Genomic DNA, 26,424 nt, shown 5'->3' with positions numbered 1-26,424 from the left:
ATTCAGATAGAGCATGCAATTTTAAACAAAAGTTTACTTTTATTATCTATTTTGCTTTGTTCTCTTGATATCCTTTGTTGAAAATGATACCTAAGCAGACTCAGGAGCCACAATGCACTACTGGGAGCTAGCTGGTGATTGGTAACTGCATATAAATGTTTTTTGTCATTAGCTTGCACAATGCATTCTGCTAACTACCAGTAGTGCATTGCTGTTCCTTCAACAAAAGAATGAAGCAAATTTGATAATAGAAGTAAATTTGAAAGTTGTTTAAAATTGTATGTTCTATCAGAACCTTGAAAGAAACAATTTGGGTTTCATGTCTCTTTAAACTTATGTTCTGTAAACCCAGCTCATTTTTCTGAGGTAGGCCTTAACTAGCTACTTAACCAAAACTACATAAGACCAAAACTACTGGCCTATTATATTAATTTAGCTTATCCCACATAAGTTAATTGTAAATAATGGTACATATTCAATGACCATTCATGCAAAACTCCCTCTATTTACTCAGATCATTATTTAAAATAACGCCCTATTCTGTATCAACATTCTTGTGCATTGTAACATTTGCTGCTGTGTCACAGTTATGCTGCTAAATATAAACATAAACTTGTGCTACTTTAAACGTATTACAAAAAAAATAACAACAACAAAATGAAATCACTAAAGCCATTATTATTTCATAGCTCTCATCTAAACACCAATGTATCTACATGTAAGAATCAAGTTAGACACATTGATAAATCCATTCAATTTATACACAATATGTCCTATTTAACATTTGTTAGGCAGACAAAGTTTCCAGCTAGGAAACCTGTCTGCACATGTTTATGACAAGATGGAGCTGTTTGTCCGCTGCCTGTATTTACTTTTGCACAAGGAAATCCTTGTGCAGTGCCACCCATTGTGATTGGTCACGCAATAGCAGGGCCTGTCAATAACTCTGAACGAACAAGATTGGGAACCAGGGCTTGACAAACACAGGGGCCAGGAAGCCTCTGGCACCTTAAAATTAGGCACTGGTGCCCTGGTTTAGAGTCCTTAAAACACCCAAGTTTGCCTCTCGCTTCCTCCTCCGGCCATCATCAGCCATACCTAAGATCTAGCTTGATGCCTTTAGGTCTTGCAGCTGTGAAACACAAATTTACACATATATTTCTTGTTTATATTATATATATATCTATATATATATATATATATATATATATATATAGATATATATCAGTAGTTGTAGGTCTGTTGCTTCTTAGCCTGCACCACAATGGCTCCAAGGCAGTCTCCACTGCTTAATAAATGTCCACGGGCACAAATATCAAGATGATCTTTCTGTCTGAATGTGAATGTAACTAGGGACTAAGAGTTACCGGTGATCACCTTTCACCACAAAGTAAGAAACAAATGACAGAACTTGTCTGGCCTATGATATTCAGTGTTAGCTTACCTGCTTAGTAATGAGGATAGACTTAAAGGGACAATGTACTCAGGCAAGCAGCAAGACTCAGTAACACCGTTTTAAAAGGGCTGAGTCCCTTCTTTCACATTGGGAGGTTGATTTCTTCTAAGTCTTTTGTTTATATAGCTTTTCTGTAACCTCTACTGAAGGACTGACATTTTTAGCATAGGTGGAGAATTCATCAGGAACAGCAGCTATTTCAAATGACAAAATAAAGGTAAAGGGATTATTTGTAAGATTTTGTTAAGGTGAGGAAAATAAATAATAATTTTACTGACACCAAGATTTCCAAGAAGAATTGGAAGGCTATTGTGAGCCCATTTAGACCTAATCAATGAAGGTCATCAACCTGTTTGCTGGAGGGCATCAAACAGTTTATTATCAAGTTAAGGGCACAATGAGCAGCGGTGTCAAGGAATCCAGAATTTATTTATTTTTAAAAATGAGAGTGTCTTTCTTGATGCTCTCTGTATATTCCTTTCTTTTAAAATGTATACACTTTAATATTCATATCCAAAAAATAATCCTGAGATTAACATACATGTAATCCTCTGTAAATATGACCCAAAACAGAAATCCACTACTAGAGATTAAAGAACTTTCCACCACGGATCCTCAAAACTACCGTCATTATCCTCTTGAAGCTCCCTTCAAGCCAATCAACATTCCCTTGCAAAATGCATCACATTACTTTTTGTGGGGTTTTCAAATTCTAAACATAGAAACATAGAATTTGAGGGTAGATAAGAACCAAAAAGGCCCATCAAGTCTATCCATATTACATGTTACTTACTAGCCTTATGCATGTCCCAGACATTTTTAAATTCCTTTACAGTCTTTGGGGCCGATTTATGAAAGTGTGGACGGACATGATCCGCTGTATCGATCATGTCCGCCGCAAATCGATAAATGCCGACAGCATACGCAGGTTCTGGTTAACTGCTTGTGCAATGCCGCCCACTGCAGATTTGGGGCCAATCGGCCACTAGCAGGGGGTGTCAATCAACCCGATCGTATGTGATCGTGCAGATTGCTGTCCGCCGCCTCAGAGCAGGCGGACGAGTTAAGGAGCAGCGGTCTTAACACCGCTGCTTCTTAACTCGGAAACAGCTGCATCAAGCTCCATTTTTCTGTAAAAAAATTCTTCCTCGCATTTCTCCTAATTCTACTACCCTCTAACTTATGATTATGACCCCTTGTTTTGGCATTTGTTTTTTTGTGGAAAATGCTTCCAGCTTCAACTTTATTAAGTCCCTTCATATATTTGAAGGTTTCTATCATGTCACCTACAGTATTTCCTTTCTCTCCTCTAAACTATACATATTAAGGTCATAGAGTCTTTGTTTGTACATTTTATATTTTAGACCGTGTACCATTTTAGTAGCCCTCATTTGTAGAGTTTCTAGTTTATTTATATCTTTTTGAAGATATGGTCTCCAGAACTGTACACAGTATTCCAGATGTGGCCTAACTAATGATCTGTAAAGTGGCATAAAAACCTTACTATTTCTGCTACTAATATCTCTCCCAATGCAACCAAGTATTTGACTGCCCTTACTGGCTGCACTGCTGCATTGTGCACCAAATTTTAAATCACCTGAAATAATTATTCCCACGTCCTGTTCTTCTTTAGTTACAGTCAGTAATGTGCCATTGAGACTATAATTGGCCTTTGGGTTTTTGTATCCTATATGCATAATTTTGCTCTTGGTAATATTACATTTCAGATCCCATTTATGTGCCTAGTACTCTAGTTTTTTTAATATCACTGTTCATTTGATCCACTCCCCCTGGAACATCAACTCTTACACATTTTTGTATCATCAGCAAACAAGCAAACCTTCCCCTGAAACTCACTTCCAATATCACTTATGAACATGTTAAACAAAACAGGCCCAAAAACTGACCCTTGGGGAACACCCCTAGCAACTGACCCCTAATTTGAATGTACTCCATTAATTAAAACCCTTCTTAAGCCAGCAATCTACCCACTTAACCATGTTAGCATCTACTCCAAGGCAATACATTTTGTGACTAAGTTTGTTGTATGGTACAGTGTCAAATGCTTTGCTAAAGTCAGTCTAGATATGCAACATCTACGGTTCCTCCAAGCCTGCTCTATTAATTTAGTTACATGGTCAAATAAATCAATTAGATTAGTCTGACATGATCTTCAGGTAGTGAAACCATGTTGTCCTTTGTCTTCTAAGTTGTTTGTCTGAAGGTAAGACAAGGTATTTCCTTTAAAAGAGTTTCCATTAATTTCCCTGTAACTGAGGTCGAACTGACTGGTAATAGTTAGCAGAATCTTCCCTACTACCATTTTTATAAAGAGGGTAACAGTGACTGATTAAATAAATCAGCTAATGGAGTAGCTATAACAGATCGAAGTTCTCTTAGAACCCTTGGATGAATATTATCTGGACCCACACACAGACTTATTTACTTTTATTTTTGATAAAGGATTATTTCAAATAATTTCAAAGTCAAAATTAAACATTCATGATTCAGAAAAAGCATGCCATTTTAAACAACTTTCCAATGTACTTTTGTTATAAATTTTGCTTAGTTCTCGTGGTATCCTTTGTTAAAGAGTAATCCTAGGTGAGCTCAGGAACGTGCACGTGTCCTTAGCCTTTTGGCAGCAGTGTTTGTACCAATGTTTATAACAATGTCATACATAGTTGCAAACTTTGCTGCTAAAGATTGTCTGTAGCATTTTGTGGCAGCGGTGTATGTAGCTATGTATAACACTGATTTAAACATTGTTGTAAACACTGCTGACAGTTGGTTAAAGACCTGTGCACACTCCTGAGCTCGTCTGGGATTACTTTTTAATAAAGGATACAAGAGAACTAATCAAACTTGATAATAGAAGTAAATTGGTAAGTTGTTTAAAATTCTATGCTCTATCTATCCAATCCAATTTACTGCCCTTTTACGTGAAAAAAAACTGCATTCAAACATATTACCAATCACCAATATTGGATTTTGTCATGTTTTACTTTTTTTATCACATATCTTTTGCTTCTGTGAATGTCTGCAAAATGCCTCGCAAAACTATACTTGAAAATCTTATGGTGCAATTTTACATTTGATTTTGCTGTTATATTGTTTTCTAATTATATTTTTTTCCAATGGAGGGCCAAATTACGAGGAGCGCTATTAATAGCGACTTTTCATTCTTAAGGCGCACCTTAAAGTTTGTATTACAAGCTGACTGAGTAAGTAACTGAGTCCGCAAGAGAGCAATCGCATTTAATGCACATCTGGATATCGCGATTGAAAAGCTCTAGTTAACTCTCATACGAGTAAAAAAAGTGGCACAAAACACATAAAAAATAATTAAAAAAAAAATGCATGAAGTTATAAAGCCTCAAAAACAAATGTTCAAAAAGTGCTTTTACATATGGATCCATAGAAACACATGTATAAATAATTGTATTAATATATAAATATATGTACAGTATATACATATAAACACACACATATATATATATATATATATATATATATATATATATATGTTTATATTCATTCAAATCTTCCTGTCTAAAGTGCCCGGTCGGGTTAGCACACAACTTTGGGGTTTTATTGTTCTTTGTTTGTTTTTGTTTTTTAAATCTGCTTCTTTGAAGCCTATGTGGAGAGTGCGATCTTGCGATCACATTTTCCACAGTACAGGGATTAACGCGCCTGGTGTAGCACGCACGCACAAAAACATTTATTTCAACCTATAATATGCGTGCTACGCTATGCGCAAAGTTAAATTACTTTTAGTGCTGATAGCACGCTAGCGGGAGCGCAAATTTGAGCTCCACATGTAATCTGGCCATGAATTGGGGGATACTCATATTGACTCAAATAGGTTTGAAATTGAAAAGAAAAAAAAGACGTTTTTTGACATTTTGGAATGGAAGTCAAAATTAGTTATAAAAGTGATTACACTGCAAGTAATGTCTATAGGTCACAGATGAAGGCCTGAGCTGAAATGCATTGACATTTTTTTGCTATTTGCATGTAGTTTTATATAATGTTTTAGTGTTTCCATGCTTCAAAAAACAATATTTTTATCAATGCCACGCAAAACTTTTTAATTGTCCTAAACTGCAAGTAACCCAAAATCTCACAATGATTCTCTAATGTTCTATGGTCTGATGAAATTATCTAAAAAGTCTTGTTAGTATTGTGAGGTCTCTCAAGGAATTTTATAAAGGCAAATTTTAGTTTGAGAGCTGTTTATTTTGCTTTGCAGGGTTCTGGGTGTGAATGAGAGACACCAACATTACTATTTAAAGCAGACAACCTCAAACTTGGCCCTCCAGAGGTTTTGGAACTACATTTCCTATGATGCTCAGCCAGCATATCAGGTGGCTGAGAATCATGGGAAATGTAGTTCCAAAACCTCTGAAGGGCCAAGTTTGAGGATGTCTGATATCAAGTCTACAAAAATCTGAAATGTTCCCAGTGATCCAAATCACCTCACCCACTATATTATCTTTTAAATTATTTATAAAAAGCTATTTTACCTTTATTTTGTAATTTGAAATAGCTGATTTGCCTTTTAAAGCCACCACCTAAACTGAAAATATAAATAATCTAAGGAAAAGCTATGCAAACAAGAATCAGTAGCAGCCCAGTGGGGTGTAAGAGTGACAGACATTAAAAGGCTCATTTTCAATTGTTCTCTCAAAGTATCAGCTTTTGTGCACAGTCAAACAGATAAGGAGGCATTCATACAGAGAGAAATGGATAAAATAAGGATGTCTGCTCTTTCTGTAAGCTTAGGTCACTTAAATGGGTCGTGTTTTAAATAACTATAAATAGTTTTCATATACAAGACTAAACCTAAAGACACAATTTAAAATACATTGTATACTCTGCATCTGGTATAACAAGTAATTGGAACTCATTTTACAGTACATTATCCATTTAACCCCTTAAACCATTGCAACGTATATATACGTTGTGCGGTACTTTGCTTATCGTAATGCACAATGTATATATACGTCAGAGCTGCAGGAAGTTCCAGCATTCTCTGCTATTAAGTTACAGCCGAGAGCTGGCGTTCCTGAGCTCATGGTATCTGCCTGCATATGGAACCGATTCTATATGAAGGCAGATACCAGATCGTTACAGACGGTGAAACTGTGTGCCTCACCGTCTGTAAGGATCATCTGCTGGTGTCGGCGGGGGGTGTGGGAGGGAATCCGGGAGGTGGGTGGGTGGTCCAGCAGCGAAGAGAGGGAGTGGGAGGGCCCTACATTGCAGAAAAAATAAATAAAGGGAGAGGGAGGGATGTGAAGCTACACTACAGAAAAAAGGTGGGGGTATCCCTAACTAATGATCGCAGGAGGGGGGCAACTACACTACAGAAAATTGTTTTTGTTTTTTAAATAAAAAAAATGTTACAGGTACTGGCAGCTGTCTGATGGCAGACACTAGTTAGAGGGGAAGTGTTAGATAGCTGTTTGCGAGGGATCAGGGAGGATGGAGAGTAAGGGGGATCCTACACTGCAGAAAATAGAAAGAAAAAAAATGATATTGGGAGGTGTCAGGTTTGAGGGTAATCTCTGCATTAAAACTAAATTTAACCTTTTACCAACTACCTGATTAACCTCTTCACTGCCGGGAATAATAGAAGTGTGGTGCGCAGCTGCAAATAGCGCCCTTCTAATTACCAAAAAGCAATGGCAAACCCGTGCATGTCTGCGTTTTCTGAACAAAGGGGATCCCAGAGAAGCTTTTACAATCATTTATGCCATGACTGCACAATTGGTATGTAAATAATTTCAGTGAGAAACCCAAAGTGTGTGAAACAGTTAAAGATTATTTTTTTTTTTTATGTGATCGCATTTGGCGGTGAAATGGTGGCAAAAAATATACCAAAATGGGCCTAGATCAATACCTTTGGTTCTCTACTTAAACAAATATATAGTTTTGACAGGTAAATAAAAAAACAAACAAACAAGGCTCTATTTCTGTAAATGGAGTGAAAAAGTAAAAATTCTCTTCTCTTCTTCTCTGAAAGTCCCGGAAGTGAAGGGGTTAAACACTGCAAATGTCACCACTAGACATATATCAAGGCCTAAGAAGTCAATTTAGAGGTTCTATACTGAGACCTTACATAGAAATCAATAATGGATCAACTGGAAGGGTATGCACACTTTTGCACATGCCACATTCACTGTTCTTTTCTTCAGTCAGCTAAATTCGGCAAATAATTAGCAAATGTGCATTCAAATGTTCTAACTATATCAAGTGTATGATTGTTCACTGCAGGGGTTGTGTTAAAGGGACATTAAACACTAGATTTTTCTTTGCATAAATGTTTTGTAGATGATCCATTTATATAGCCCATACAGGTTGTTTATTTTTAAATGTATAGTTTTGTTTATTTTAAAAAACATTGCTCTGATTTTCAGACTCCTAGCCAAGTCCCAAATTTTTAAGAGAATACTGACGTTTACCTACTCCAGCTTGCTCCTGTTTGTGTAAAGGGTCTTTTCATATGCAGAGGAAGTGGAGTGTCTGCTATTTCCCACTTGCAGTGGGTGTATCAGCTACCTTTTTAACAGAGCTAAACTGGGAGCTTCTAAGTAACTTTTTAAATGGTTTTATACTGGATTTTTATACCAGTATCTGTGCATCTTATTCTTTATAGTAGTGTCTATTACATGCAGTTATATGACAAATAGTGTTTACTGTCCCTTTAACTTCTTTTCTCTTAGAAAACCAACAAAACATGCTGTCTTGTCAGATGTGCCCGAACTTTTGCATACAACCATGGTATGTTGAAAAACGGTCTGTTTTTAATTTAGCATTATATAACTACATACAGTTTTCCATGTAGGATCTCATCAGTGAGTCACTATACAGGGGCATGATCAGATATTCGTGCTTCTTTACTGTCATAATCCAGTATTACAGCAGGAGGTCAAAACGTGAATCTGTATCATACTGCCATACTGGTATATTATTATACTCTAACAGCATAACTCCATACTTAGTATATTTACTATTCATATAATAAAATAGGAACTGGTGAAGCAGGATGGGTTGGTAAGGAATTTAAGTGAATTTTAGCCACTGTGTGTGACATACAGAGCACTACTTACAGTTGGGTTCCCACACTTCTGTTCCCCTCGGATAAATATCTGGTAATCGTTATAGGAGCAGAGGGGCCCAGCCAAAAGCCCCAGGAACCCCAGGGTGTAACTCAAATAGGAGATGATGTCTGGAAGGGATCTGGAAGAGAAAGTGTGAGTGAGAGATTCTGCATTATTCATTATACAGCTGATTCTCAGTGAATAAGCTGTATAGGAACTGATGAAGCTGGTTAGTCACATGAAGCTGAAGATATTGTAGCAAACTCTTAAATAAGCAAAGGGAACTAATATGACCAGAGCGACATAAGGGATGGGCTCCTGGGCTGTAAAGGGTCTATGTTTTTTTAGTTAATGTGAGTTGTGGGGTGGCTATAGCAGTATAGATAACATTAAGGGGTCAATTTATCATATGCCGGGCGGACAAGATTTGCTGTAGCGAAGTGAAATGCTTATGCAATGCTGCCCCCTGCACATTCGCGGCCAAGCAAGCAGGGGGTGTCAATCATTCTGATCGCATCGGGATGATTGTAGTCCGCCACCTGCTTGGTAAATCCGGCCCATAGTGGGTGGGTGTTCCTAGAGTTACCTGGTTAGTTATTAAGGGAGGGTATAAGGGGCAGAGAGAAGAGGGCATATAAGCAAGGTGAGACAGGAAGTGGGTTAGACTAACCTTTTTGTTTTTCCCTCCCACCCTCCCTAGATACACTAAACAGCTGATGAAGCTATTCGAAGAGGTCACAGCAAGTGAGAACGTAACGAACAGCACGGATAAGGGCACAATATTGATTAGTTGGTTGAATCGCAGTAAGACCACTCATGCTCCCCCTTATGGGGAAATTATGGCAGTTGCAGCTTAAAATAAGCTTGTGAATCGAGTGGTTTACGCTAACTGAAGGCAGTAACGTTCTTGGCAGCTGTCTAGACAAAGTGAAATGCTTATGCTGACGCTGCTGTAAAATTGGGGTCTGGCATGTAGGTGGGGCACTGAGGGTAACATAGTATAGTAACATAGTAGATAAGGTTGAAAAAAGACCAAAGTCCATCAAGTTCAACCTATACAAATCTAAAATACTTACAAAAAGCTCCAGTTAAACTTAAATAACCCCACTAAAAGGTGATCCACTTAATACTAGCAATCATATCCATGAATTTTGTTTATATACAGAAATGTATCCAGGCTATTTTTAAATGCATCTAGGGTATTGGCCTTCACTACCTCCTTTGGTAATGAGTTCCACAATTTTATTGCTCTTACAGTGAAACAATTTTTCCTTTGCAGGAGATTAAATCTCCTTTCCTCCAACCTTAAATTGTGACCTCTTGTCAGAAACAATTTTCTTGGAATAAACAGAGCTTCTGCCATCTCTGTATATGGGCCTTGAATATATTTATATAAAGTAATCATGTCACCTCTCAAATGCCTTTTTTCTAAAGAAAACAGACCAATTTTGACTAGCCTCTTCTCATAATTTAAACTCTCCAATCCCCTTATTAGCTTTGTGGCTCTTCTCTGAACTTTTTCTAGTTCTGCAATATCTTTTTTTGCGATCGGTCCCCAGAACTGCACTCCATACTCAAGGTGAGGTCTTACCAGGGCTTTATATAGTGACAGAATTATGCTTTCCTCCCTTGAATCAATGCCTCTTTTAATATATGCTAGTATCTTATTAGCCTTTGAAGCCGCTGCCCTGCAGTGTGCACCCATCTTTACCTTGTTATCTATTACTACTCCCAAATCCCTTTCCTCCTCTGTTTGGCTTAGTCTTGTCCCATTTACAAAATACGTTGCCTGCTTATTTTTGCTTCCAAAATGTAGAACCTTGCATTTTCCCGTATTAAATCTCATTTTCCATTTACTTGCCCATACTTTTAATTTTTGCAGATCCCTTTGTAATGAAAGTTCATCCTGCTCTGACCTAATGACCTTACTTAACTTAGTATCATCTGCAAAAATAGAGATGTTGCTATTTAATCCCTGCTCCAAGTCATTTTTATAAAAATATTAAAAAGAATAGGGCCCAGTACTGATCCCTGGGGACTCCACTGATTACCTTTGTCCAATCTGAGTATGATTCATTTACTACTACTCGTTGCTCCCTATCTTTTATCCAGTTATTTATCCATGAGCTAACATTTTCAGCTATTCCCAGTCCCTTAAAGGATTACAAACTGTTGCCCGATTTTGTATAAACAAAACACATATTCTAAATAACCTGTATTAAAGTAAACTTACCAACCTCAAACTCTTGTAAATTGAAGTCTCATTTACTGTGAAAATTAATTTTCATTTTTTGCCGATAACATCATGATATCCAGCCTACTATTTTCGCCAATCTGATTTGCCGCTTATGGATATAATTATAAGCAAAATTGTACCTCATTTGCATGTGCACAAAACCGGCACCAATAGCGCATGCGCATTTTCTACTACTGACGCTACAATTACCAGCAGATAAATGGGAATAACCCATGCGCATTTAAAAGCTAAATTGATGCTATCGGTTCTCCAGACTTTCTACGCTGAAACGCCAAAATATAATTCCTCTCGTCCTTATTTTTACCCTAAAATTTTTTGCAGGTTACGATGCAGGATTGAAGCATCACCAACTAAATCAGTGTTTACATACTGAATCCGTTAGTTGCTGCTTTGAGTTGGTGATCTTCAAATCGATAGATCGGGTCTTCTGTGTTGGAGCTGGACTGAAAGCGGGTGACGTTGTCGATGACTTTGCGCAGTCTTGCGCATGCGCAGTGAGAAACTTTGACGCCATATTCAAACTGCGGTTGTCACACAGGATTGGATAGGAGCAGCAGATACCCACAGAGTGGGTTCGGAAAAATGTATATTCAATTAAGAAGATTGCAGCGATTAGGTAAAAAAATAATAATGACATCCTATTGAAAATATGCTTGTAACAGATTGTAGAAATGTAAAACGGTAAGTTAAATTGAGCTTACAGTGGTCCTTTAATTTTGTGCATTAATCTCTCATGTGGCACTACATCAAATGCCTTTACTAAATCTAAGTATATCACATCAACTGCTTCCCCTTTATCTATATTTTTACTTACTTCCTCGTAGAATCTAATTAGATTAGTTTGACATGATCTATTTCTCATAAAACCATGCTGATTAGAACTCATAATCTTGTTTACACGAATATGCTTATCAATAAAATCCCTTATAATTCCTTCAAATATCTTCCCCAAATATCTTCCCCACTATTGATGGGTGTGGGAGGATTCTGTGGCATACCCCAGCTTAAATTGTGATTCGGTGGTCTAACCACATTTTATAAGCATAGTATTAAGGAAATTATCTGCCTCCCAGTAGTCATGGGTGTTGCCTTGTTGAAATTCAGCTTTCATTGCATCCCAGTGCAGATGTGTTCCAAACCTAGGTTCCAAAATGGCAGCACCAAAAATTAGAAGGAGGTGCATAAAATGTATTTACGTTTTAATGTCCCTTTAATGTTATTGTATGCATTTGATTCACTAAGCCTCATTCATCTCTCACTTGCATCAAATAGGAATTAGTGAAACTAGAAAGGACTTTTATTGAATATTTCCCAGTGGTATCGTGAATAAATGTGCAATGTAACTGCTCCCCTCATGTTATAAATTAATAAAGAATGTTTGATAAATAGTGAACCTAAAAAAAAAACAAATATGAAAAAGAGAGAGAGTTAGAAAGAACAAGAGTGTGAAATGGGTGAAAACAGAGAAAGAGAACAATAGTTTGAAAGAGGAAAAGGCAGGAGAGAGACAAAAAATGAGAGACAAAAAGGAGAGAACACAAAAAATAAATGAAACAATGAAAACATTGGGAAACAATTACCGGATAGCAAGTTGTCTCTGTGAAGGACTGAGAGATTGTTCCTTTGTGACACAACCTGTAATAATATATATGTAAATATCACAAGAGTTTTGCAGATTTCACTGTACATCATTTCATGACTCACCACTAAATGCAGTAATTGATCCACCCACCCCTGCAGAGTATCACAATGGATTATGCTCATAGGACTCTCCTGGGAGACAAAGGTTTCTATTTTCTATCTTATTCTATGGAGCTAATTCACTGACATCTGGGGAGACTTTTTTCTCTCATTGGAATGTTCCTTTAATTGGTAGTTAAAGGGACAGTAAAGTGAAAATTAAACTTTTCAGTGTACATATATAATCAAATTTGCTTTATTCTCCTGGTATCCTTTGTTGAAAGAGCAGTAATGCACTACTGGGACCCATCAGGTGAGCCAATGACAAGAGGAATTTATGTGCAGCCACTAATCACCATCCCAGTAGAGAATTGCTGCTCCAAAGTCTACCTAAGTATGCTTTTCATCTAAGCATATCACCAAAACAAACCAAATTTTATAATAGAAATAAATTGAAAAGTTCTGAATTATGAAAAGTTTTAATTTGACTTTACTGTCCCTTTAATTTCTGCCACTGTATTTGTCTCTGTTTGCCATACAAATTCCGTCATTACAGCATCTATCTAAGCAGAGCATGTAAACATATTTATCAGATAACTATGAGGAAATAAAATCTAAATAAAATAAAGCTTAATGTTTGTGCAATAATAAAATGCTATGTTACAAACTTGTTTTATTATTGCATCAATTTGTGTAGATTACTATGTGCTGTTCACCCCCCCCACAAAAGTACTTTCCGAGATGCCTCTCCTTCTATCCAGGGAGACTAGTTTTCCCTAACAAAACACAGATGTGAAAATTCTCCATCTACAAACATAAAACATTTACTTTGCATCTTGTGTGTTTCTGACGTTGTTTTAACTGTTTTAACCGCTTGATGTGCTAGACATTAAGGGCTCCATTTATTATTCCACAAGAAACAGCTTGTGCAATTCTACCCGTTCTCTCGTGCAACCAGGTACTATCAGTCAACCCAGTCGGATTTACCGCCAACTTAGCTCAGAAGTGACAGGGAGGTAAAGAAGAACCAGTTTTAACCTCTTTGCTACCAGGAATTTCAGAGAAAAACTTGCCCAAAATACTAGAGAATTTTTAGCATTTTTGCTATCGCTCCATTTAAACAGAAACAGAACCTTGGTTTCTTTGAGTTACATATCAAAACTATATATTTATTTTAAGTAGATAATCCCCAGTATTGATCTAGGCCAGATTTGGTATATTTCATGCCACCATTTCCCAGCCAAATGCGATCATAATTTTCGGCTAGATTACGAGTCTTGCGTTAGGGTTAAAAAGCAGCGTTGAGAGGTCCCAACGATGCTTTTTAACGCCCGCTGGTATTACGAGTCTTGCAGGTACAGGTGTACCACTCACTTTTTTGGCGTGACTCTAAAATACAGCAAATCCACTTACGTTAATTGCGTATCCTATATTTTCAATGGGATTTTCCTAATGCCGGTATTGCGAGTCTTCCTAAAAGTGAGCGGTACAGCCTCTCCTGTCAAGACTGGTACCGCATTTAAAAGTCAGTAGTTAAGAGTTTTATGGGCTAACGCCGTAACATAAAACTCTTAACTAAAGTGCTAAAAAGTACACTAACACCCATAAACTACCTATTAACTCCTAAACCGAGCCCCCCCCCAACTCGCAAACACTATAATAATTTTTTTTAACCCCTAATCTGCCAAACCGGAGATTGCCGCCACTATAATAAATATATTAACCCCTAAACCGCTGTACTCCCTCATCGCAAACACTAGTTAAATTTTATTAACCCATAATCTGCTGTCCCTAACATCGCCACCACCTACCTACATTTATTAACCCCTAATCTGCCGCCCCCAACGTCGCCGCCACTATATTAAATGTATTAACCCCTAAATCTAACTCTAACCCTAACACCTCCCTATCTTAAATATAATTTTAATAAATCTAAATAAAATTAATATAATTAACTAAATTAATCCTATTTAAAACTAAATTCTTACCTATAAAATAAACCTTAAGCTAGCTAAAATATAACTAATAGTTACATTGTAGCTAGTTTAGAGTTTATTTTTATTTTACAGGCAAGTTTGTATTTATTTTAACTAGGTAGAATAGTTATTAAATAGTTATTAAGTATTTAATAGCTATTTAAAATAAAGACAAATTTACCTGTAAAATAAATCCTAACCTAAGTTACAATTACACCTAACACTACACTACAATTAAATTAATTCACTAAACTAACTACAATTAAATACAATTATCTAAAGTACGAAAAAAAAAAAAACACTAAATTACGGAAAATAATAAAATAATTACAAGTTTTTTAAACTAATTACACCTAATCTAACCCCCTTAATAAAATAAAAAAGCCCCCCAAAATAATAAAAAGCCCTACCCTATACTAAATTACAAATAGCCCTTAAAAGGGTCTTTTGCGGGGCATTGCCCCAAAGTAATCAGCTCTTTTACCTGTAAAAAAAAATACAATACCCCCCAACATTAAAACCCACCACCCACACACCCAACCCTACTCTAAAACCCACCCAATAACCCCTTAATAAAACCTAACACTAACCCCTTGAAGATCACCCTACCTTGAGAAGTCTTCACCCAACCGGGCCGAAGTCCTTAACGAAGCCGGGCGAAGTGGTCCTCCAGATGGGCAGAAGTCTTCATCCAAGCCGGGAAGAAGTGGTCCTCCAGACGGGCAGAAGTCTTCATCCAGGCGGCATCTTCTAGCTTCATCCATCCGGCGCGGAGCGGCTCCATCTTCAAGACATCCGACGCAGAGCATCCTCTTCAAACGAAGTCCAACTGAAGAATGAGGTTCCTTTAAATGACGTCATCCAAGATAGCGTCCCTTGAATTCCGATTGGCTGATAGAATTCTATCAGCCAATCGTAATTAAGGTAGAAAAAATCCTATTGGCTGAGGCAATCAGTCAATAGGATTGAGCTCGCATTCTATTGGCTGATCAGATCAGCCAATAGAATTCCAGCTCAATCCTATTGGCTGATTGGATCAGCCAATAGGATTTTTTCTACCTAAACTCCGATTGGCTGATAGAATTCTATCGGATGTCTTGAAGATGGAGCCACTCCGCGCCGGATGGATGAAGATAGAAGATGCCGCCTGGATGAAGACTTCTGCCCGTCTGGAGGACCTCTTCTTCCCGGCTTCGATGAAGACTTCTGCCCGTCTGGAGGACCACTTTGCCCGGCTTCGCTGAGGACTTCGGCCCGGTTGGGTGAAGACTTCTCAAGGTAGGGTGATCTTCAAGGGGTTAGTGTTACGTTTTATTAAGGGGGTATTGGGTGGGTTTTAGGGTAGGGTTGGGTGTGTGGGTGGTGGGTTTTAATGTTGGGGGGTATTGTATTTTTTTTTACAGGTAAAAGAGCTGATTACTTTGGGGCAATGCCCCACAAAAGGCCCTTTTAAGGGCTATTTGTAATTTAGTATAGGGTAGGGCTTTATTATTTTGGAGGGCTTTTTTATTTTGTTAGGGGGATTAGATTAGGTGTAATTAGTTTAAAAAACTTGTAATTATTTTATTATTTTCTGTAATTTAGTGGGGGGGGTTTCGTACTTTAGATAATTTTTTAAAATTGTATTTAATTGTATTTAGTTAAGGTAATTAATTTAATTATAGTGTAGTGTTAGGTGTAATTGTAACTTAGGTTAGGATTTATTTTACAGGTATATTTGTCTTTATTTTAGCTAGGTAGCTATTAAATAGTTAATAACTATGTAATAACTATTGTACCTAGTTAAAATAAATGCAAAGTTGCCTGTAAAATAAAAATAAACCATAAGCTAGATAAATTGTAACTATTAGTTATATTGTAGCTAGCTTAGGGTTTATTTTATAGGTAAGTATTTATTTTTAAATAGGAATAATTTAGTTAATTATTGTAATTTTATTTAGATTTATTTAAATTATATTTAAGTTAGGGGGTGTTAGAGTTAGGGTTAGACTTAGGTTTAGGGGTTAATAACTTTATTATAGTGGCGGCGACGTTGGGGGCGGCAGATTAGGGGTTAATACGTGTAGGTAGGTTGCTGCGACTTTGGGGGCGGAAGATTAGGGGTTAATAAATATAATGTAGGTTGTGGCGATGTTGGGGGCAGCAGATTAGGGGTTCATAACTATAATGTACATGGTGGCGTCCGGAGCGGCAGATTAGGGGTTAATAATATAATGTAGGAGTCAGCGATAGCGGGGACGGCAGATTAGGGGTTAATAAGTGTGCGATTAGGGGTGTTTAGACTCGGGGTTCATGTTAGGGTGTTAGGTGTAAACGTAAATTTTCTTTCCCCATAGGAATCAATGGGGCTGCGTCAGGAGCTGAACACTGCTTTTTTGCAGGTGTTAGTTTTTTTTTCAGCCAGCTCTGCCCCATTGATTCCTATGGGGAAATCGTGCACAAGCACGTTTAGCCAGCTCACCGCTACCGTAAGCAGCGCTGGTATTACAGTGAGATGTGGAGCTAAATTTTGCTCTCCGCCCACTTTTCTCGTAATCTAGCCGTTTGGGTTTCTCACTGAAATTATTTACACACAACTACTGCCGTCATAAGACAAATGGTTATACAAGCTTCTCTAGGACAATCTTACTTCATAAAAAGCAGACATGCATGGCTTTGCCATTGTTTTTTTGGTAGTTAGGTCTCTAATTGCAATTGCGCACCACACATCTGAAATTCCTAGCAGTGAAGAGGTTAATTAGTTAGCTGGTAAGGATAATATTACTGTACTGTAGGTATTACCCTCCTACCTTTCTGATACCTACCAAAAAGTTTTTTAAACCTCCCTAACACTCCTCACCACCATCTTAGGTACTGGTAGACAGTCAGTCAGCCAGCAAGAAGTTTATTTTTGTTTTTTGTTTTTTTTAATAATTCATTTTATTTAATATTTATTTTCTGCAGTGTGGGATCTCCCCTTACCCTCCCAGCTTCCTCCAAAACAGCTCTCTAACCCTCCCCCCTCCTAATACTCTATGCCATCTTAGGTACTGGCAGCCAGTACACAGTTTATCCCTATTTTTTATTATTTTATTAATTGTTTCTTTTATTTTATTTTTCTGTAGTGCAGGGGTCTATCCCACTATCTTTATATAGCACCCCCCCATCCAGCCCTTTTCCGTAGTGTAGCGTCCAATCCCTCTACATTCAATTCTTTTTTCTCACTCCCTATAGCTCTCTCCACATCCCTCCTACCCTCTAACACCTCCAGTCAGCACCAACGGAGATTGTTACAGACAGTGACATAGACCATGTCACTGTCTGTAACTATCTAGCAATCTGCCTTCATATCGTAATGGAGCACTGATTAAGTTCCATAACCATTTGAAGGCAGAGTCTGCAAGCCAGCAAGCCAGGAACAGCAAGTCTCGGTTGTCACTTGACAACAGAGACTGCTTGGGCTTTCAGTATGTCGGACGTAGATCTACGTTACGTCGTATGATGGGCTATGTACCGCATGACGTAGATGTACATCCAAATGGCTTAAGTCGTTAAGCCTGCACCGCAAGAGCACCGAAGCTGAATGCACAGCTTGATAAATGGAGCCCTGTGTATTGGGCTTTTAAAATAACATGTTACCCATATGCTAAATCACTTGAAATTGATGTAGCATGTCTGTAAAAAGCTGACAAGAAAATATCACATGAACATCTGTTCGTAAAAAGGAAGATATTTCACCTCAAAATTTCTTCAGTTCTGTAAGTGCTTGGTGAGCAGTTTTACTTCAGCTACATTTTTTACTGTCATCTGAGTAGTGGAAAAAAAATACTTTGCTTTACTGTTCTCTTCTGAGATTTCATAGTAAACTTCCTTAAACTGAGGAGGGAAATAAAGTGAATTAAAGTGAATGTGAAAGCAAAAATGCATGCTTCCTAGCAAGTCCCGGGACTAGCATCCTGATTGGATGCTTAAAGTCCTTTTACAATGGGATGTAGCTACTGAGGACATTTTGCAGGTAAAATATCTTTCTTTTTTACATAGAGATGTTTATGTGATTTTATTTGATTATGGTAAAATCCCATGAGATTGCAGTAAAGCAAAATGAACTCAGCACTGATGATGTTGATTAACTTTTTTTCAGTATGCAGATAACAGTAAACAAAAAAAAGATTAATAACAAATGCTCACAACTAGGGATGGGTGAATGTTTTGTAACATTCAAAAAATTAAATCAAGTTTTAACACATTAGTTTGTTTTGAATTTTGAATGTTTGTACAACATTCTAACATTCGTTTAATATAATAGTATTTCTAATGCTTTCTTTAAATGTAATATTCAATTAAAATTTTTATAATAATTCGATTCAAATTATGCAATAATCGAATTTGAAAAATTTGAATCTATATATTTGTAATAGTATTTCTTATGCTCTCTTTAAATGTTATATTAGTATTATGCAATATTCAAAATAGAAACATTAAAATTGATATATTTGTATCTATTATGTATCAATGTACTAAGTTCCCTACCACATGAACTACTGAACTTCTGAATAGTATTTGTTAAATCGAATGTTACATTCGAAATTTCAAATGTGGATATTCGATCTAATTATGAACATTCTAAAACAAAAATAACATTCGAAAATAAAAGTAACATTTGAAAACTGATTTTAATGGATTTACATTCTTATCAACATTCGATTGTCCAAAATGAATGTCCACAGGACTATTCGTTCTACCAAACTAATTACACTTTCAGAACATTCGCCCATCCCTACTCACAACACACTTACTCTGGTGAGCTGAAGAAATTATGAGGTAAAATATCTTCCATTTTTTACATAGAGATGTTCATGTAATATTTTCTTATCGCCTTTTTACTGATATGCTGCATTAAAGGGACAGTCAAGTCCTAAAAGAAGTTTCATGATTCAAATAGGGCATGTTAGCACCAATTTTGTGCCTAGGGCAGCACAAAACCTAAATACGCCCCTGCTTTAATTGCTTTAGCATTTGGGTAATATATCAGAAATATAACGTTCTTATTTATTAGCAACCCTGCACCTTTATGTGTTTAACAGCTGAGACCTGTGAATTGCTCTGCTGATTGCATCAGCGTCAGTTTCCACTTGGGACCAGCAGTGCTCTACGGTCTTGAGCAGTACTTTTGCTGTGTTTAACCCCTTTGGCGGGGGTTAAAAACAAAGCATTAAAAGGTTTCTAGTCTTAAAATGATATCTTCTAACGAATAAGAGCATCTTGTTTTTTTCGACTGCAATAGACTTTCAATACAAGAACAATAGTTAAAGAGTTAAAGAGATGCTAAATAGACATGTAAGTTTGGATCATTCGTGATGATCCGAATGCAGAAGAAAGCGGCCGCTTGTGGCATTTTGCTCTTTTCGGAGCTGGAGTTCTTCATGTGAAAATGCAACACACTAAGATTTGTGCAAATTCAGATCTTGGTGTGTTGCACTTTTACAAGAAGATATCCAGCTCTGAAAAGAGAAGAATACCGCAAGCAGCCGCCTTCTTCCGCATTTGGATCATTGCGAATGATCTGAAAGCATATGCCTAATGCTAAATGAGATTCGAACATGATTTTGTCTTTACAATAAGGTCCCTGACAACCTCACTAGCATGTATTAATCTAACCCACTGTCTCATTCAACTTTGAATAAGTCAATAAGAATTCCAAAATCTATTATTTTTTTTTATAAATCTGTCTTATATATTTGTGAATGAAACTAAAGTATAAGGAAGCTCTCCAAATCTCAGTTTTTTTATTCATAGGAGAATATAGGGATTGTGAAGATTTGTCAGTCTGAAATGTTCAATTCCTATAGCATCGCCAATTCTAATACTAGTTTATGCAGCAAATTCACAAAAACATGGAGAGATAACTTGAAAATCTACAACTCAATATCTATGCTGGCCCAAAATAAAACTATCTCCCATCTCCTGAAACAGTATGCAAGAGAGATTTCATTCATTCATTCTGTTGTGTCTGCAGAGCATATTAGAGGTATCAATTCACTTACAACCTCTTTATCACCAGTCTCCCCATTTCCTATGTTACTCTTTGGAGACTATTCCCTACAGTTCATACCTCTCTCCAGTGTTGAGTGAATAGGGTTCAACAAATAATTTAGATTGGTGAGACTGCAAGGGTAAGGAAGCAGCATTTTTCTTACCATCATGAAATTCAAAAGCCACTTTGCTGATTTTCTGAGTCAACATCATGAGGGGCCTAGACGAAAAAGAGAAGTGTGTGTATATATTAGTCTGTCTTATGTTTATTCATCAAACCATCTTCATAATGTTAGTCTGAACAATGTCTACTTAGTTACAGATCAGGGACACTAAACCCAATTTTTTTCTTTCATGATTCAGATAGAGCATGCAATTTTAAGCAACTTTCTAATTTACTCCAATTATCAATTTTCTTTGTTCTCTTGCTATCTTTATTTGAAAAAGAAGGCATCTAAGCTAAGGAGCTAGACAATTTTTGGTTCAGATCCCTAGACAGCACTTGTTTATTGGTGGGTACATTTAGCCACCAATCAGCAAGCACAACCCATGTTGTGAACCAAAAATGGGCCGGCTATTTAAACTTACATTCTTGCTTTTCAAATAAAGATAGCAAGAGAATGAAGAAAAAATTGATAATAGGAGTAAATTAGAAAGTTGCTTAAAATTGCATGCTCTATCTGAATCATGAAAGAAAAATTTGGGTGCAGTGTCCCTTTAATGTACTCCCATAAATGTAATTTTCTCTGTCTGTTAAAGGACCAGCAAATCCAGCAGAAATGCATAAATATATATATATATATTTTTTTCTCTTGTAAGGTGTATCCACTCCATGGATCATCCATTACTTGTGGGATAGTCTCATTCCCAACAGGAAGTTGCAAGAGGACACCCACAGAAGAGCTGTTATATAGCTCCTCCCCTAACTGCCATATCCAGTCATTCTCTTGCAACTCTCAACATGCATGGAGGTAGTAAGAGAGAGTGGTGAAATATAGTTAGTTTTTTTATCTTCAATCAAAAGTTTGTTATTTTAAATGGTACCGGAGTTGTACAATTTATCCCACGCAGTAAATAGAAGAAGAATCTGCCTGAGTTTTCTATGATCTTAGCAGGTTGTAACTAAGATCCATTGCTGTTCTCACATATTTCTGAGGAGAGAGGTAACTTCAGCGGGAGAATGGCGTGCAGGTTACTCTGCTATGAGGTATGTGCAGTTACAATTTTTTCTAGAAATGGAAAATGCTAGAAAATGCTGCTGATACCGGATTAATGTAAGTTAAGCCTGAATACAGTGATTTAATAGCGACTGGTATCATGCTTACTTTCAGGGGTAATACCCTTATAAAATTGCAATATAAAACGTTTGCTGGCATGTTTAATCGTTTTTATATATGCTTTGGTGATAAAACTTTATTGGGGCCTAGTTTTTTCCACATGGCTGGCTTAAATTTTGCCTAGAAACATTTTCCTGAGGCTTTCCACTGTTGTAGTATAAAAGTTACAGTTGTTGCAGTTAAAATTACAAACTGTGACATCCAGCTTCCCTCAGGAGTCCCTTGTATGCTATAGGACATCTCTAAAGGGCTCAAAGGCTTTCCAAAGTCGTTTATTGGGGAAGGTAGAGCCACAGCAGGCTGTGGCAGTTTGTTGTGTCTGTTAAAAAAACGTCTATATCGTTTTTTTGATCCGTTTTTTTGAATTAAGGGGTTAATCATCCATTTGCAAGTGGGTGCAATGCTCTGTTAACTTATTACATACACTGTAAAAATTTCGTTTGATTTACTGCCTTTTTTCACTGTTTTTCAAAAAAGTGTTTTCCAAGCTTGCTAGTCTCATTGCTAGTCTGTACAAACATGTCTGACATAGAGGAAACTCCTTGTTCATTATGTTTAAAAGCCATGGTGGAACCCCCTCTTAGAATGTGTACCAAATGTACTTATTTCACTTTAAGCAATAAAGATCATATTCTGTCTTTAAAAAAATTTATCACCAGAGGAATCTGACGAGGGGGAAGTTATGCCGACTAACTCTCCCCACGTATCAGATCCTTTGACTCCCGCTCAAGGGACTCACGCTCAAATGGCGCCAAGTACATCTAGGGCGCCCATAGCGATTACTTTACAAGACATGGCGGCAGTCATGGATAATACACTGTCAGCGGTATTAACCAGACTACCTGAATTTAGAGGTAAGCGAGATAGCTCTGGGGTTAGACGAAATGCAGAGCATACTGACGCTTTAAGAACCATGTCTGATACTGCCTCACAATATGCAGAAGCTGAGGAAGGAGAGCTTCAGTCTGTGGGTGATGTTTCTGACTCAGGAAAGATGATGCAACCTGATTCTGATATTTCTACATTTAAATTTAAGCTTGAACACCTCCGCGTGTTTCTCAGGGAGGTTTTAGCTGCTCTGAATGACTGTGATACAATTGCAGTGCCAGAGAAATTGTGTAGACTGGATAAATACTATGCAGTGCCGGTGTGTACTGATGTTTTTCCAATACCTAAAAGGTTTACAGAAATTATTAATAAGGAATGGGATAGACCAGGTGTGACGTTCTCTTCCCCTCCTATTTTTAGAAAAATGTTTCCAATAGACGCCACCACACGGGACTTATGACAGACAGTTCCTAAGGTGGAGGGAGCAGTTTCTACTTTAGCAAAGCGTACTACTATCCCTGTCGAGGACAGTTGTGCTTTTTTAGATCCAATGGATAAAAAATTAGAAGGTTACCTTAAGAAAATGTTTATTCAATAAGGTTTTATCCTACAGCCCCTTGCATGCATTGCTCCTGTCACTGCTGCTGTGGCGTTCTGGTTTGAGTCTCTGGAAGAGGCTTTACAGGTAGCGACTCCATTGGATGACATACTTGGCAAGCTTAGAGCACTTAAGCTAGCCAATTCCTTTGTTTTCTGATGCCATTGTTCATTTGACTAAACTAACGGCTAAGAATTCTGGTTTTGCTATACAGGTGCGCAGGGCGCTATGACTTAAATCATGGTCAGCTGACGTGACTTCAAAATCTAAGCTGCTTAACATTCCCTTCAAGGGGCAGACCCTATTCGGGCCTGGTTTGAAGGAGATTATTGCTGATATCACTGGAGGAAAAGGTCATGACCTTCCTCAGGACAGGTCCAAATCAAGGGCCAAACAGTCTAATTTTCGTGCCTTTCGAAACTTCAAGGCAAGTGTGGCATCAACTTCCTCTAATGCAAACAAGAGGGAACTTTTGCTCAGTCCAAGACGGTCTGGAGACCAAACCAGACCTGGGACAAAGGTAAGCAGGCCAAAAAGCCTGCTGCTGCCTCTAAGACAGCATGAAGGAACGGCCCCCTATCCGGTAACGGATCTAGTAGGGGGCAGACTTTCGCTCTTCGCCCAGGCGTGGGCAAGAGATGTCCAGGATCCCTGGGTGTTGGAAATTATATCCCAGGGATATCTTCTGGACTTCAAAGCTTCCCCCCCAAAAGGGATATTTCACCTTTCACAATTATCTGCAAACCAGATAAAGAGAGAGGCATTCTTACACTGTGTACGAGACCTCCTAGTTATGGGAGTGATCCATCCAGTTCCAAAGGAGGAACAGGGACAGGGTTTTTACTCAAATCTGTTTGTGGTTCCCAAAAAAGAGGGAACCTTCAGACCAATTTTGGATCTAAAGATCTTAAACAAATTCCTCAGAGTTCCATCATTCAAGATGGAAACTATTCGTACCATCCTACCTATGATCCAGGAGGGTCAATATATGACTACAGTGGATTTAAAGGATGCTTATCTTCACATTCCGATAACAAAGATCATCATCGGTTTCTCAGGTTTGCCTTTCTAGACAGGCATTACCAGTTTGTAGCTCTTCCCTTTGGATTAGCTACAGCCCCAAGAATCTTTACGAAGGTTCTAGGGTCGCTTCTGGCGGTCCTAAGGCCGCGGGGCATAGCAGTGGCCCCTTATTTAGACGACATTCTGATACAGGCGTCAAACTTCCAAATTGCCAAGTCTCATATAGACGTAGTACTGGCAATTCTGAGATCGCATGGGTGGAAAGTGAACGAGGAAAATAGTTCTCTATCCCCACTCACAAGAGTTTCCTTCCTAGGGACTCTGATAGATTCTGTAGAAATGAAAATTTACCTGACGGAGTCCAGGTTATCAAAGCTTCTAAATTCCTGCCGTGTTCTTCATTCCAATCCGCGCCCTTCGGTGGCTCAGTGCATGGAAGTAATCGGCTTAATGGTAGCGGCAATGGACATAGTGCCGTTTGCACGCCTACATCTCAGACCACTGCAACTATGCATGCTCAGTCAGTGGAACGGGGATTACACAGATTTGTCCCCTCTACTAAATCTGGATCAAGAGACCAGGGATTCTCTTCTCTGGTGGCTATCTCGGGTCCATCTGTCCAAAGGTATGACCTTTCGCAGGCCAGATTGGACAATTGTAACAACAGATGCCATTCTTCTAGGTTGGGGTGCAGTCTGGAACTCCCTGAAGGCTCAGGGATCGTGGACTCAGGAGGAGACACTCCTTCCAATAAATATTCTGGAAGAGCGATATTCAATGCTCTTCAGGCTTGTCCTCAGTTAGCAACTCTGAGGTACATCAGATTTCAGTCGGACAACATCACGACTGTGGCTTACATCAACCATCAAGGGGGAACAAGAAGTTCCCTAGCGATGTTAGAAGTCTCAAAGATAATTCGCTGGGCAGAGACTCACTCTTGCCACCTATCAGCTATCCATATCCCAGGTGTAGAGAACTGGGAGGCGGATTTTTTTAAGTCATCAGACTTTTCATCCGGGAGAGTGGGAACTCCATCCGGAGGTGTTTGCACAATTGATTCATTGTTGGGGCAAACCAGAACTGGATCTCATGGCGTCTCGCTAGAACGCCAAGCTTCCTTGTTACGGATCCAGGTCCAGGGATCCCAAAGCGACGCTAAAAGATGCTCTAGCAGCGCCCTGGTCTTTCAACCTGGCTTATGTGTTTCCACCGTTTCCTCTGCTCCCTCGACTGATTGCCAAGGTCAAGCAGGAGAGAGCATCAGTGATTTTGATAGCGCCTGCGTGGCCACGCAGGACCTGGTATGCAGATCTGGTGGACATGTCATCCTTTCCACCATGGACTCTGCCTCTGAGACAGGACCTTCTACTTTAGGGTCCTTTCAACCATCCAAATCTAATTTCTCTGAGACTGACTGCCTGGAGATTGAACGCTTGATTTTATCAAAGTGTGGCTTCTCCGAGTCAGTCATTGATACCTTAATACAGGCACGAAAGCCTGTCACCAGGAAAATTTACCATAAAATATGGCGTACATATCTTTATTGGTGTGAATCCAAGGGTTAGGATTCCCAGGATATTATCTTTTCTCCAAGATGGTTTGGAAAAAGGATTGTCAGCTAGTTCCTTAAAAGGACAGATTTCTGCTCTGTCTATTCTTTTGCACAAGCGTCTAGCAGATGTTCCAGATGTTCAGGCATTTTGTCAGGCTTTGGTTAGAATCAAGCCTGTGTTTAAACCTGTTGCTCCCCCATGGAGCTTAAATTTGGTTCTTAAGGTTCTTCAAGGAGTTCCGTTTGAACCTCTTCATTCCATAGATATCAAACTTTTATCTTGGAAAGTTCTGTTTTTGGTAGCTATTTCCTCGGCTCGTAGAGTCTCCGAGTTATCTGCTTTACAATGTGATTCTCCTTATCTGATCTTCCATACGGATAAGGTAGTCCTGCGTACCAAACCTGGGTTTTTACCTAAGGTGGTATCTAACAAGAATATCAATCAAGAGATTGTTGTTCCATCCTTGTGTCCTAATCCTTCTTCAAAGAAGGAACGTCTATTACACAATCTGGACGTGGTTCGTGCTTTAAAGTTTTACTTACAAGCTACTAAAGATTTTTGTCAAACATCTGCTTTGTTTGTTGTCTACTCTGGA

General features: G+C 38.1%; 1 protein-coding gene across 1 annotated transcript in view; it reads right to left on the bottom strand.

Annotated features, from left to right (window-relative positions):
- LOC128653631 (lysophospholipid acyltransferase 2) overlaps positions 1–26,424 on the bottom strand; it is a 135,639-nt gene that overhangs the window by 95,270 nt on the left and 13,945 nt on the right. The window contains exons 5-7 of the mRNA XM_053707035.1: positions 20,655–20,710; positions 12,403–12,457; positions 8,575–8,704 (exon numbers count right to left, since the gene is read on the bottom strand). Of these exons, the coding sequence (XP_053563010.1) occupies positions 8,575–8,704; positions 12,403–12,457; positions 20,655–20,710 (241 nt within the window). The remainder of the gene's footprint in view (positions 1–8,574; positions 8,705–12,402; positions 12,458–20,654; positions 20,711–26,424) is intronic.

The sequence above is a fragment of the Bombina bombina genome, chromosome 3, assembly GCF_027579735.1.
Source record: "Bombina bombina isolate aBomBom1 chromosome 3, aBomBom1.pri, whole genome shotgun sequence".
Taxonomy (NCBI): Eukaryota; Metazoa; Chordata; class Amphibia; order Anura; family Bombinatoridae; genus Bombina; species Bombina bombina.
Note: the sequence above shows the minus strand (reverse complement) of the source record. Positions and strands in the feature narration are given on the sequence as shown.